The sequence below is a fragment of the Sinocyclocheilus grahami genome, unplaced genomic scaffold (assembly GCF_001515645.1).
Source record: "Sinocyclocheilus grahami isolate Dianchi unplaced genomic scaffold, SAMN03320097.WGS_v1.1 scaffold1389.1, whole genome shotgun sequence".
Taxonomy (NCBI): Eukaryota; Metazoa; Chordata; class Actinopteri; order Cypriniformes; family Cyprinidae; genus Sinocyclocheilus; species Sinocyclocheilus grahami.
The window spans coordinates 199524-212059 of record NW_015506568.1 but is presented as its reverse complement, the minus strand read 5'-3'; the positions used below and the strand labels follow the sequence as shown (position 1 = coordinate 212059).

General features: G+C 37.6%; 1 protein-coding gene across 4 annotated transcripts in view; it reads right to left on the bottom strand.

The window, feature by feature from the left end:
- Nucleotides 1-222: 222 nt before the first annotated feature.
- maneal (mannosidase endo-alpha like) overlaps nt 223-12536 on the bottom strand; it is a 15513-nt gene continuing 3199 nt past the window's right edge. For all 4 annotated transcript variants that reach the window (XM_016256026.1, XM_016256025.1, XM_016256027.1 and 1 more), the window contains 2 exons: nt 5066-5142; nt 223-1590 (listed from right to left, as the gene is read on the bottom strand). In XM_016256026.1, the coding sequence (XP_016111512.1) occupies nt 954-1590; nt 5066-5142 (714 nt within the window). In that variant the 3' untranslated portion in view covers nt 223-953. The remainder of the gene's footprint in view (nt 1591-5065; nt 5143-12536) is intronic.

Below are 12536 nucleotides of genomic sequence, written 5' to 3'. Positions count from 1 at the left end.
TGACAGTTTACAGAAAAATGCTTAACGATGGCTTTAGACAGAAATTCATTCTGCTCAGTCTGTTATTGTATGTAAAATACAGCATTATGGCAAAATTGTTGATTTCCTTTTATTGTTTAATATTAAACATGAGTTACAATATGCATAATTAGGATTTACATAACATAATAAATCAGTCATTATTCAAACAAACCATATCCACAACCACCAACCATTTTTTAAATGTCACAATACAAGTAGTCTTTGAATACTGAGGCCACACTGTTGCTGCTAGCAGAAGTCAGATTCAATGCCTAATGTTAAAGGAATAGCTAAAATTGCAAATTCTCCCAGCCCCATGTACTTCCAAACCATACTTGGAATACAAAAGGAGGCATATAGCACAATGTTCACACTTCTCTTCTCCATACAATGACAGGGAATGAGGATGGATGCTGCTGAGGTGCAAAAATAAAAAAACCATTAACGTATACCATAAAAACGGTGTTTTAGCCTTGTGTTTACAGTCATATTCCATCAAATATGGCACACATCAAGACATTTCCAGCCAGGTTTGATGTCAGTGATGCCAAACCGCTTTGGTTCTCGCATGTCTTGGGCTGTTCATGATGTCCCATGTATGAATATGCACTTGACTGAATGAGACTGGACTGATGCAAAGGGGTTTTCAGCTTCCCCAAAAAATATTCACAAATCAGATATAGATTTGTAATCACAAAAATTATGACAGATGTTCATTTTTGGGTGGACTGTTCTTGTAAATACTTGCATTGAAACAGCAAGAAAATTGACAGTAAATCAATCGTTTATCAATAGACCGAGTGAGAGAAAAAGAAGGTGGCTTGTCTTTGCTAATTAGCTGCCTTTAAAATTTCTGCATACATTGAAAGACAGTAATCGGTAACGTTGATAATGTCAACAACAAGTGGAAACCTTCTAAACGCGAAACCCAATCACATAAGCCACTGCTCTTTCTCCTTACTGAAATGTTCTGCCCACTTCCTGGTGAGCTCCAGATAGTGGTCTGGCTGATGGGGTTTGTAGTCCAAATACAGACGGGCCACAGTCTTCTTGGGCACGGCCCTCTCAATCTGAGTTCCTTCATGCCACTCATTAAACGACGTTACTGTGATGATATCAGGCCTTATGGACATTGCTGCCTGCAACGAGGTCTCGTAATATCGTCCATTCACTCGGTTGCGTGTGTTGTGGTTGTTCCACGGCCGGACGGCGGTGTCCATATAACCAGGTCCAGCGCTAGGCACAAACAGCAAGTTGTTCTTGTTGCAGAAAGCTTTGATTGCTTTCCAGTTCTGGTGAGAAGATCCAAAGGAGAAGCCATTAGAAGCAAAGTAGGTGTACATGCCGTCGAACCCACCAGCCAGGATTTCCTGCTTGTGACGCTCCTCCACAATGAGAGCGATGAAGATGCCATCGTAAGGAGTTCCTCGGAGACTGTGAGAGCCCCTGACGGTCAGCAGCTCAGCCCAGGCCTCCGGTGGCATAAGGTAGGAGTCGTACACATAAAAGAGCGGAAGGATCTTCCCAGTGCTAGACTTGAACCTGTAGAAAGCCCCGTGTTTCCCGTATCTGTGAAAAGATTTGAGGAGCAATGGGTTTATTTGTAATATAATATTATAGTACATTTAATATATATTTAAATTATTTATTTTTAGATATCTAAACATACAGTTATTGATTATGATTTCCTACACGTTTTACATAAAACCACATTAAATTAATGAATTACACTACAGTAATGGCGCTTTTCCACTGTGTGGTACGACTCGGCTCGGTACGGCTCAGTACGGCACGGCACGGCTCGGTTTGGCTCAGTTTGCATTTCCACTGCAGTTTAGTACCGCTTTAGAGTGGGTGGGATTATCCACATGTCGTTATAGTTGCGCCGCTTAAAAAACGTTTTCATTCCGTGTCGCCCCATCAAGCTCTCGCTGGATCCGCTCCTCAGCTATCAACGAGAGGAATGTCTGTACTTCCTCAACAGGGGGAACAGCCACTTTTTGGTTGTTAAAAAAAGGTGCGCTCGTTCAAAACAGTTGCGTTCGATCCTTCGCTGGCTGTGCTGATTTAAATCTAGCGGTTGTTTTGTGTTTGTGTCACAAGTCCAGTGAGCAGGTGGTGGCGATTCTCTCCAGCCAATCCGTGATCAGCAGAGTTTACACGTCAAGTTTTGGTAACGGTACGGTTCACTTGGAACCCCAACCGAGGTGGTACTAAAAAAAGTACCAGGAACTGTACCCAGTGCAAAAAACCCCCCAAAAGTGCACCGTACCGAGCCATACCGTGCCGTACCATGCAGTGGAAAAGCGCCATAAGATTCAATTTGTTAAACTTACTTAAAGGGTTAGTTCACCCAAAAATGAAAATTAGGCTGCGTTTTACTCACCCCCGAGGCATCCTAGGTGTTTATGACTTTCTTCTTTCAGACGAATCCAGTCGGAGTTATATAAAAAATTGTCTTTGATCTTTCAAGCTGTTTAATGCCACTCAGCGGGTGTTGCATTGCTTCAGTCCAAAAGAACTTAAATAAAAATTGCCTATCCATAAAGAAAGTGTCTCACACGGCTCTGGGGGGGTGAACAAAGGCCTTCTGTAGCGAATCAATGCGTTTTTGTAAGAACAATATCCATATTCAAAATGTAATAATCACTTTAATGTAGCTTGCGCTCACAGTTGTAAACTAAGCCGTTCCGGTCGGATGACATATGAGGTCGGCTTTGCGCATGCGCCGCTCAGAAGTGACAAACGCGGAAATGCAGCGGAGAGATCAAAACAAAAAAACGGTCAAGAATTAGAAGTATAAAACGAGGATTTGTAAAGAAGAATGTCGGAGGATTTTGATATAAGCCAAGAGGAGACTGGTTGTCCTTTGCTAAAGTGAGGAAACTTTGCTTCCTTTGCTCCTGTTAACAAACATTGGTTGCCACGAGACTCACTGGCGCATGCGCAACGCTGACCTCATACGTCATCCACCCGGAGCTGCTTCTGTGTACAACTGTGAGCGCAAGCTAGATTAAAGTGATTATTACGTTTTGAATATGGATATTTTTCGTACAAAAACGCATCGATTCGCTACAGGAGGCCTTTGTTCACCCTCCGGACACTTTTTTTTATGGATGGGCGATTTTTATTTAAGTTCTTTTGGACTGAAGCAATGCAACACCCGCTGAGTGGCATTAAACAGCTTGAAAGATCAAAGACAATTTTTTATATAACTCCGACTGGATTCGTCTGAAAGAAGGAAGTCATATACACCCAGGATGGCTCGGGGGTGAGTAAAACGCAGCCTAATTTTCATTTTTGGGTGAACTAACCCTTTAATACAATAGATATTATGAACTAACAATAACATTTTTACAGCATTTATGAATCAAAGCATAATGTATTGTTAATTCAAGGATATATATTCATTTTTAATTGTGTTCATAATAAATTAGTTAGTTTTGAAATGCTGAAAATGTATAATTAACATTAACCCACTGTACACAAAAAAATATTGTTCATTGTTAGTTCATGATACCTAATGCACTATATTAATGGAATAAACCTTATTGAAAAGAGTTATGTAAAGTATAATATATAAAAATGTTAATACGTTACAATAAGATTCCATTTGTTAACGTTAGTTAATTACTTCAGTTAACATGAACTAACAATGAAAAATACTTCTAATGCATTTACTCAAAGGACAGTTCACCCTAAAATGGCAATTTTCTCAAACCTCATGTTGTTCCAAACTGGTATAGATTTATTTCTGCTGTGGAACACAAAGTAAGATATTTTGGTAATCAAACAGTTCTGGTTACCATTGACTTCCAATGTGTGGACAAACAAAACAAAACATCATACATTAGTTAAACATTTTTTAATAAATTATTCAAATCAAAAGTTGTATCTATCAATGGTAAACGTGAAATAATAATGAACAGCTGTATTTATTATAATATTAACACAGATGAATAAATACTGTGACAAATGTATTGCTTATTGTTAATTAAATGGGTCATGAGAAATCAAATTTGCCTTGATCTTTTGGCATATAAGCCGTCTTTGAACCATTAAAACTGGGCACAAACATTTGCATAAACACTGCCTCCAGAGCGTCTTTGTACAGATATCAGATGTATCCCAGCGTCAGGAACAAGCGGATAGTTTATTTTTAATGGCAACCTCGTGTCAGAGGACTGATGTTGTCAAAACACTCACATGCAATAGCGAGGGGGCATTGATACCGTTTCTATGCAGTGACGTTAGCCAATCATAACAGTGGCCGATTACTGAGAAGCCTTAAAGGACCCGCCCCTTAAAAACAGGCCGTTTTAGACAGAGGGTCAGAATGAGGGTTGAAAATAATAATTTTCCCACATATTTATTTATTTGTGCAAATAAACTGTATTAACATTATAAGTAAACCTCAACGAACATATTAAAATAATAATAATAAAAAAAAAAATCCATGTCATGACCCCTTTAAAGCTAACTATAATCAAAATACAACATTGTACAGTGTTATAAAAGTGTTTTGTGCTTTCTGGAATGTTGCGTGTCCTTGTTCTGAAGGCGAGCCTCTCAGAGCAGTACAGATGATAAAGTGTAAAACTACACAGCTCAGTTTTACATAATGTCTTTCATTCCAAGGCATTCCTGTTGCTAGAGAACAATTCAAGGACAAATAACTTTAATATATTTGCAAAAAATGACACAGCATGTTGCAGCCAGTAGACTGTTACAGTGTTATAGATTTACACACTGCAGCCATTGTTCTCTTCAACCTGAGTGAGTTAGCCGCAATACCATCAGGTCATGTTATATACGTTCTGTTTCCTGAATGATTAATGGAAGAAAAGACCTCTATTTTTAAAACACCACTCTCTTTTCTGTTCACCAGGCTGGATTGAATTTCACCCCAACTCCTGAGTTCAAAGCAACCCAGCTCATCATGATGGACAAGGGCTAGACTTTCAGGTTAGCAGACAGGATCGCTCTGATCTTTAGTTTCAGAACAGTGCAGGAGGTATGAAGGTACTGAGCAGGTGCAACCTACTTGTCAATTATGTATTTGATGTTGTCATGCACACTGAGGTCCGTCCGGCCTTTGTAGGGCTGCAGGTGAAACGCAACCTGTAAAAAACCAAAGGTAATGAAGTAAGGAATAAAACCATTTCTAGCAGCTTCTAAATCATGTATCATTCAAATATACAACACATACAGTATGTCTGTAATAAACTGATACATGCATTGATACTGATACCGTAGTGTGCATGCAAAAGCAACAACAATTTATTTGGACACTTCAAAATGTGCTAATGTCATTGTAGTAAATGCAAGATATCAAAACAAGTGTTGTCTTTGTACTGGTGTGTCAATGATTTTTAGTAGATGTAGGACGTTGCTTCTCTCAAGTTCATGCAGGAGTCCGAGCAGATAAATCACATGTGTGACATTGAACGTGTTCCTCTAACATTTCACAACCAGTGTTCAAATACTTGCGATTTACTTTGAACAATATATACATTTATTGGTCACACTTTATTTTAAGGTCCAACTATTACAATTAACTAATTATTAACTACGACTTTTGCCTTAAAAAACTCCTATTTTCTCGTTAGTAAGGTAGTTGTTAAAGGGTTAGTTCACCTAAAAATAAAAATTCTGTCATTAATTACTCACCCTCCTTTCGTTCCCAACCCGCGAGACCTTCATTCATCTTCAAAACACAAATGGCGATATTTTTGATGAAATCAGAAAGCTTTCTTACCCTCCATAGACAGCAATGTTACAACGCATGGTGGTAATCTCATTAATGCCGCCTACGGTGACGCGGAGGAGAAGAACTGTTGAATGAAGTCGTCGTCTTTGTGCACAAAAAAGTATTCTTGTAGATTTGTAAAAATTATGGTTGAACCATTGATGTCACATGGACTATTCGAACAATGTTCTTACTATGTTTCTGGGCTTGGGAGCGTTTCAGTTACATTGCTGTCTATGGAGGGTCAGAAACTCTCGGATTTCATCAAAAATATCTTATTTTGTGTTCTGAAGATGAACAAATGTCTTTCGAGTTTGGAACGACATGAGGGCGAGTAATTACTGACAGAATTGTCATTTTTGAGTGAATTATCCCTTTAATTTTAGGTATGAGGTAGAATCAATGGATCTAGAATATGGTCATGCAGAATAAGACATTAATATATGCTTTAGAAGTACTAATAAATAATATGCGGTAACACTTTACTTGAAGGGGTGTGCATAAGACTGACATGACACCTTCATAATCATGACATGACACATGTCATGAATATGAAGGAGGTTTTATGCATGTTTATGACAACTGTCATTAAGTGTCATTCGCTCAGTAATGTCATGTTTAATGCAAATATGACATTATTTGACCTAACCCTAACCTAACCCTACCCTTACCCCTACCCCTAACCATAGCCCATAACAAAGACATCTCAAACAATGTCATCTTTGCATTAAAAATTACATAACTGAGCAAATGACACTTAATGACAGTTGTCATAAACATGCATAAAAAAAACGTCATATTCATGACGTGTCATGTCATGATTATGTATGTGTCATGTCATGATTATGAAGGTGTCATGTCAGTCTTATGCACACCCTTTCAAGTAAAGTGTAACCCAATATGCTAGTAATAAGCAAAGAGTTAATAGTGAGAATTGGTCCCTAAACTAAAGTGTTACCCTATTTCTTTCTACAGCAGTTTTTAAGTTCACAATGCACCGGAGGTGAAGATAATCTGTGAATAACAACTTCATTACCCATGTTTCAGACATACTGAACATATCGCTGTATCCTGCTGCAACACCTTTGTAAGGTGGCTGACAGATGACTTTCTCAAAGTCCCAGAAACATAGTAACTTAAGACACAGACATGTCATGCTGAATACTCCGAGGAGACAGACCCTCTCCACTTCAGTGACAGCGACATGCACAAGGCTGATTGAACTGCAAAACCCTCAGGGCCTCGAAAGAGAAAAGCCAAGCACAAACACCCACCACTTTTCCACACCGCCAATCCGGAAGGTCTTCATAAACTGTTACCATGGTAACATGCATTTAGTGACACATCTCTGTCATGGACAGTTTGACATCAGACATTTTGGACATGAACATCTACACTACACTAGTGTTTTGAGAAGGAGGTTGCTGATAATACAAATTACAGGTACTCGACACCTGGAAAGAGGACTGACTGCCAATGTAGTCAATAACTGGTTACAACTACACTGATTGCTATAATCATGACTTTTAATGGTGGAGTCGTTGCAGAAAGAGAGGATGGAAAGAAAAAAACTCTACTCATGTTCATTGTTACTCACCTCATAAAGGTGACAAACTCATTAGATGCATAAAAAATGATGGTGCCATTACTGTATTTACCATCATTTGTTCACTCACTTTGTTCAATGTATAGTGAATACCACACTATAAATCTTTACTTTTTCTTTCTTTAGTTTCAAAGAACTAAAGAGATTTGAATTGGAGATGGCAAAAAATCTGGTTTGTGATGCCTGTCTCAACTAAGTCTCTTTCTCTGCCTTTCTCCTCATTATTTATGCTATATGACAGGGGAACATGTTCTGCTGAATTGTGAATTTGCTTTTGACACATTTTTGCAAATCAGAGGCGTCAAATTATTGCTGAAATCTCTTATGCACTGCCATCTAACAGCTAAGCATGAAAGGTCTCTTTAAGAAATGTGTTAAACATGAAATGCAAATGAGTTTATAATTTCTACTTCAGGATAAAATGTAGTGCTTTGATGTTGGAAAGATTTAAACATACTCTGAAAATCTCAGAAAGACTAAAGTACTAATAAATCCTTTTTCATTTCAATGAATGTGTCTGTACAGAATGAGGTACGGCCTTCAGCGCAGTTACAAAGATACAGTGGATGTTGTATAAGCACTGGCATGACGTCAATCCACTCAAGTCAGGCTATATGCCTTGCTGTGCCCTTACATCTAAATGTGTGATACCAAGATAAAGCTGAAATGCCAAAGAAACAACTGTAAACCGACAGACAGTCTTTCTCTAAAAAGGCAAATCAAAGCACATAAAATGGAAAATAAATCAACAAACTAGCTGACAGCTAGCTTGCTGTTATCAAATTTCATGTTGTGATTAATTGCTAATGCTTTTATCACAGTATACGGAATTATCAAGATATTGAAATTTAGTTGCAAAAAAAGTGTCATAATACAGTATAACAGGTTTAACAACTTTTTTCTTATAACAAAAATAACAACATTTAAATACAATAAAGCAATACACAAAAAATGTATAAAGTAAAAAATTTTACAGAGAGTGAAGTGCGCTTTCATCCAGAGTGTCTCTCACGTGTTCCATCATGCACTTCTCAACCGTGCTTGTTTACATCAGAGTGCACACGCGTCTTTGACGCAGCATACGGTGGTGTTGTGCATTGTGACTAGTTTATGGGAAAAGGATTATTAAAATGCATTCAAAATTCAGAATAATTTGTAATAATTATTCTCGGTATTTTGAAGTACCCACTATAACAATATCGGGCATATTCATTACTGTGATATATCGCATTACCGAATACCGGCACATGTCTAGGTCAGAGTGAAAACTCAATTATGACACACATGTACAGGTTCGTCAAGGTTTCTGTAAGGCAAGGTGTCTAAATCATAACTATTGACCACTGGGGTACATCAGGGTTCAGTGTTGGGCCCCTTCATTTTCTCAAAATACACAACATATTAGACTCCATCATTCATGTACGCCATCAGACAACTTACTGCTATCATGAATGTGCAGCCACAAGTGGAGAGCAAATTAATTGGACATGGTATGCCAGAACACATAATCTGTGTTAATCAGCAAGACACTTGTCTTTTAGGACACAATATAAAAAAAATGACAAATAAAAAAAGGACCTCACCAAAAGGATGGCACCCGGGATTGTAGAAAAGCTCAGTGTTGTTGTGAGAATTGTCATTATCATTGTCAAACATAAAGCCCAGACTCCAACACTATCAGTTCTGATGGGAAACAAAGCACATGCAGTGAAGATATACGCTTCATTCATCCCACTGCCCAAGCCGCCACTGGGAGCATTCATGAATGAGTACAGATGACTGGTATTGCTTTTTTAAAATCTAAACTAATTCAAACATGTTGTTCAAAGATTGTGCAATCGCCTTGCAATACAGCACCTTGTACATTTCAAGACTTAAATCTACATCTGCGCCCAGAATACTATGCTTTGTTTACCCAAAACAGAGCTGTTGGTCAAGTCAAGACATTTGGGAAACAGCATGACATTTTGCACGTTACTTTACTGATAAAGGGCATACTGATGAAGCGGTTTAAAAACTAAAAGTTCCACTGTTGCAGCTAAAATTCAACCATTCCATGACACATGGGAAGAAAACCTAACTCATACTATGACAACATGACAGTAATCACAGGCATGGCGTTACAGACTTGCTTCTCCAGACACCAGGGGATTCTGGGCTTATAAAATACAATGGACAAAGAGGCCCAGTAACAGCTCTGAGCCTGAGCTCCTCTCATCAGGCAGAAATGGTGAACACAGCTATAGGCAGTAAACACAGAGACTTATGCAACCACTAGTGAGCTCAAGAAATTACAGTCAGTGGCTCATCCACAAAAGCACAAACAATTCAGCTGTTGCAGCAAAACTGAAAACCATTTTAGTGCCTACCTACTATTTTTAGTAGCTCATATCTTGTTGAGTTTTTAAATAGATTGTTCAAGGAATGATCATATGTCAAATCATATTTACTTTCTTTATAAGGAAACTGATAATATCCTAAATAAGATATAATATCAGGGTTACCTCCTGACATTTATATGCAATATGGGTGTTGTAATGTGAAAACTGCAATACAGAACATAGATCTTAATACAAGGTCTTATATCATAGGCTATATATTTCTTATTTTAACATGGAAGTCACATTTACCATTCAAGGTGAATACCTAGAATAACGTGCACTGACTTTAAGGTATCAGGTAAGAGTCACTAAATTGTCATGAAATGACATATCCACATAAAGCTCAGATATACTGTACATTCACTCACAGAAAAAGAAAAAAGTGGGAAAAATGGGTATAATTATAGGTAGAACGGCTGGTCACTGGGGCATCTTAAAGGAACATCTTTGTTTCTAAAGGTTCATAATAGATTCACTTAAGGGTACTATTTGAAGGCAGGGGGATTGTGAGTTGATGAACTGTATTTAACATTAAAATAAATAAATGAGGCTGCAGTTAATCAATAAAACAATATATCTTAAAAACACTGTTATCTAAAGATTCAGCTATATAGTTTAAAAAGTAGCTTTATAGTTGCACTTCATGTTTCAGAGTGAAGTGCAGCACTGTGTTCATTTACACACAGGCAGCTTGTAATACAGTGTTTTTAGAGCAGCTTGGTGTACTGCAAATGCTGCTCTGACAAACTCACCTTTGCAAGTGCATGTTTGCTTCATTTACATTCACACATAATTGGCAACGTTTTATGGACTGACATTTACAGCATTTTACCAAAATTCCACCAAAATAAAAGCTTGGAGATCTGACATGTTAAAAGCATGAGGGTGTAAACACTGGGAAATGTGGAACTTAAGACAAAAATGTGTATTGTCCCTTGCTGGTTTGTTCTTGTAAAGAGTGAAGAGTGTAAACACACTGTGTTAATATTTTGTTAAATAAGAGATCATTTGGTAATAAAAACTATATTTTTATTTAATAAAAAATAAGAGTTTGTCCATGTCCCTTGAATGGCTGTCCACCCTGTTGTATTGGGGAATCTGCCTCTTTAAGAAAAGGCCATCCCCTTTAGTGACATTTTTTTCGTCGCTTCAGTGGCGGGAATTTCAACAGCTGAGGTGAATAAGTTGGTGACTTTTCAATTGACAAATTTTCTTTGTATGAGTTTGCTTACTTGCTTTGCCAAAACTTAACATGTCCACCCTGTCGGCATAAACTATGCCAGAAGTGATTAGAATACAGTATTTTCAAAATATGTATGTTTAAATATATCAAATTCTCTTCAACAACCAGACTAACTATTTAGCTAGTCACAGTTTGTTGTATGCTAATATGCTAACTGAAGCTCAAAATCTCCGCCCTGTCAGCCACATTGTATATCAATGTGATTGAGGATGTAATTATATTATTTATTATTATTATATTATTTTTTTAATAACCCTGTTTAGGAAAGGGACATCATACCTGTCAGAAAATATATATATTTGCATCTTGATTTTCCAATGAAAACGTATATAACAGTAATATATATATATATATATATGTCCATGACAGGGTGGCCATATCTTATGGTTTATGTTTCGAATAATGGCCCATAATTATCTAAAAAAAATGTGTGGGAGCTCAGTTAATATGTTTCTATAGTACTTGAGTGTCTACTACTTATGATAAGACATAAAGCGAATGGGAAATTAAAACCAAACTTTTTGAGTATTGTGAGGGTTGAAAGGCACTCTACAGTATGGTAATATTGACCCATATATATATACAGTATATATATATTTATATTAGGGGTGGAACGGTACATGTATTCATACCGAACCGTCACGGTACGGACATCTCGGCTCAGTGCATGAGGCCTTACAACGAATACAGGCAATTTACCCCGAATCCAGAAGGGGGCGCCCCCAGCAATGCAACGCTGTTTGATAACCGGCCGCCAGCAGAAAAACAGCGAATGCCATGAGTTGGTTGCGCAATTAAAAACAAAGCCCACTAGACAGTGACCATATGCTGATTCTTAATGCGTCTCTCACAGACTGACAAAGGAGTATACTTTAAAGGCTTGTGCACTCAACTGTTTGCGAAATGGAGCTTTGTGTTCGTGTATCCTACTTCTCTCATTCGGCACAATATTTATCCCAAATATCCCATATTTGCGATGTAACGTATCTGAATGCTAAACTATTATTTATTATGTAAATTATAGGCTTTGTACTTCAGTCGCGTTCCAACAGTGACACAGAGGCGGGCGCTTATGTTTGGTTCACTGTATTTTATTTTGATAAAGTACCAACTGCGCTGTCAAGTTAGCAATGCTGGAACTGATGTGTTTTGTGTGTGTGTGTGTGTGCGCACGCCGGCGCGATCACTTCAACTGTTTCCTTATACCAGCAGAATCAACTTTAAACACTTATTGTCTTATTGATATTGCATCCCTGTATAAAGGTCTGCTTTTATTTGTGTACACTCACAGTGAAAACAAAACATTGTGCTTTTGTAAAATAAAGAAAACAGATAGGATGTTGCTTTCTGCCATTTGAGTTTCCTTTCTGTGAACAAATTAAACCTGTCACAAAAATGAAATGAAACTCAGCGTATATAGGCTACGTTACGTGTCGCACTGTTTTTTCCCCTTGTTTATCTGTAAACTAAATCAAATATATTTCAAGAATTTATTCCTTGTATGTATATATGTACTGCAGATTTTATATATATATA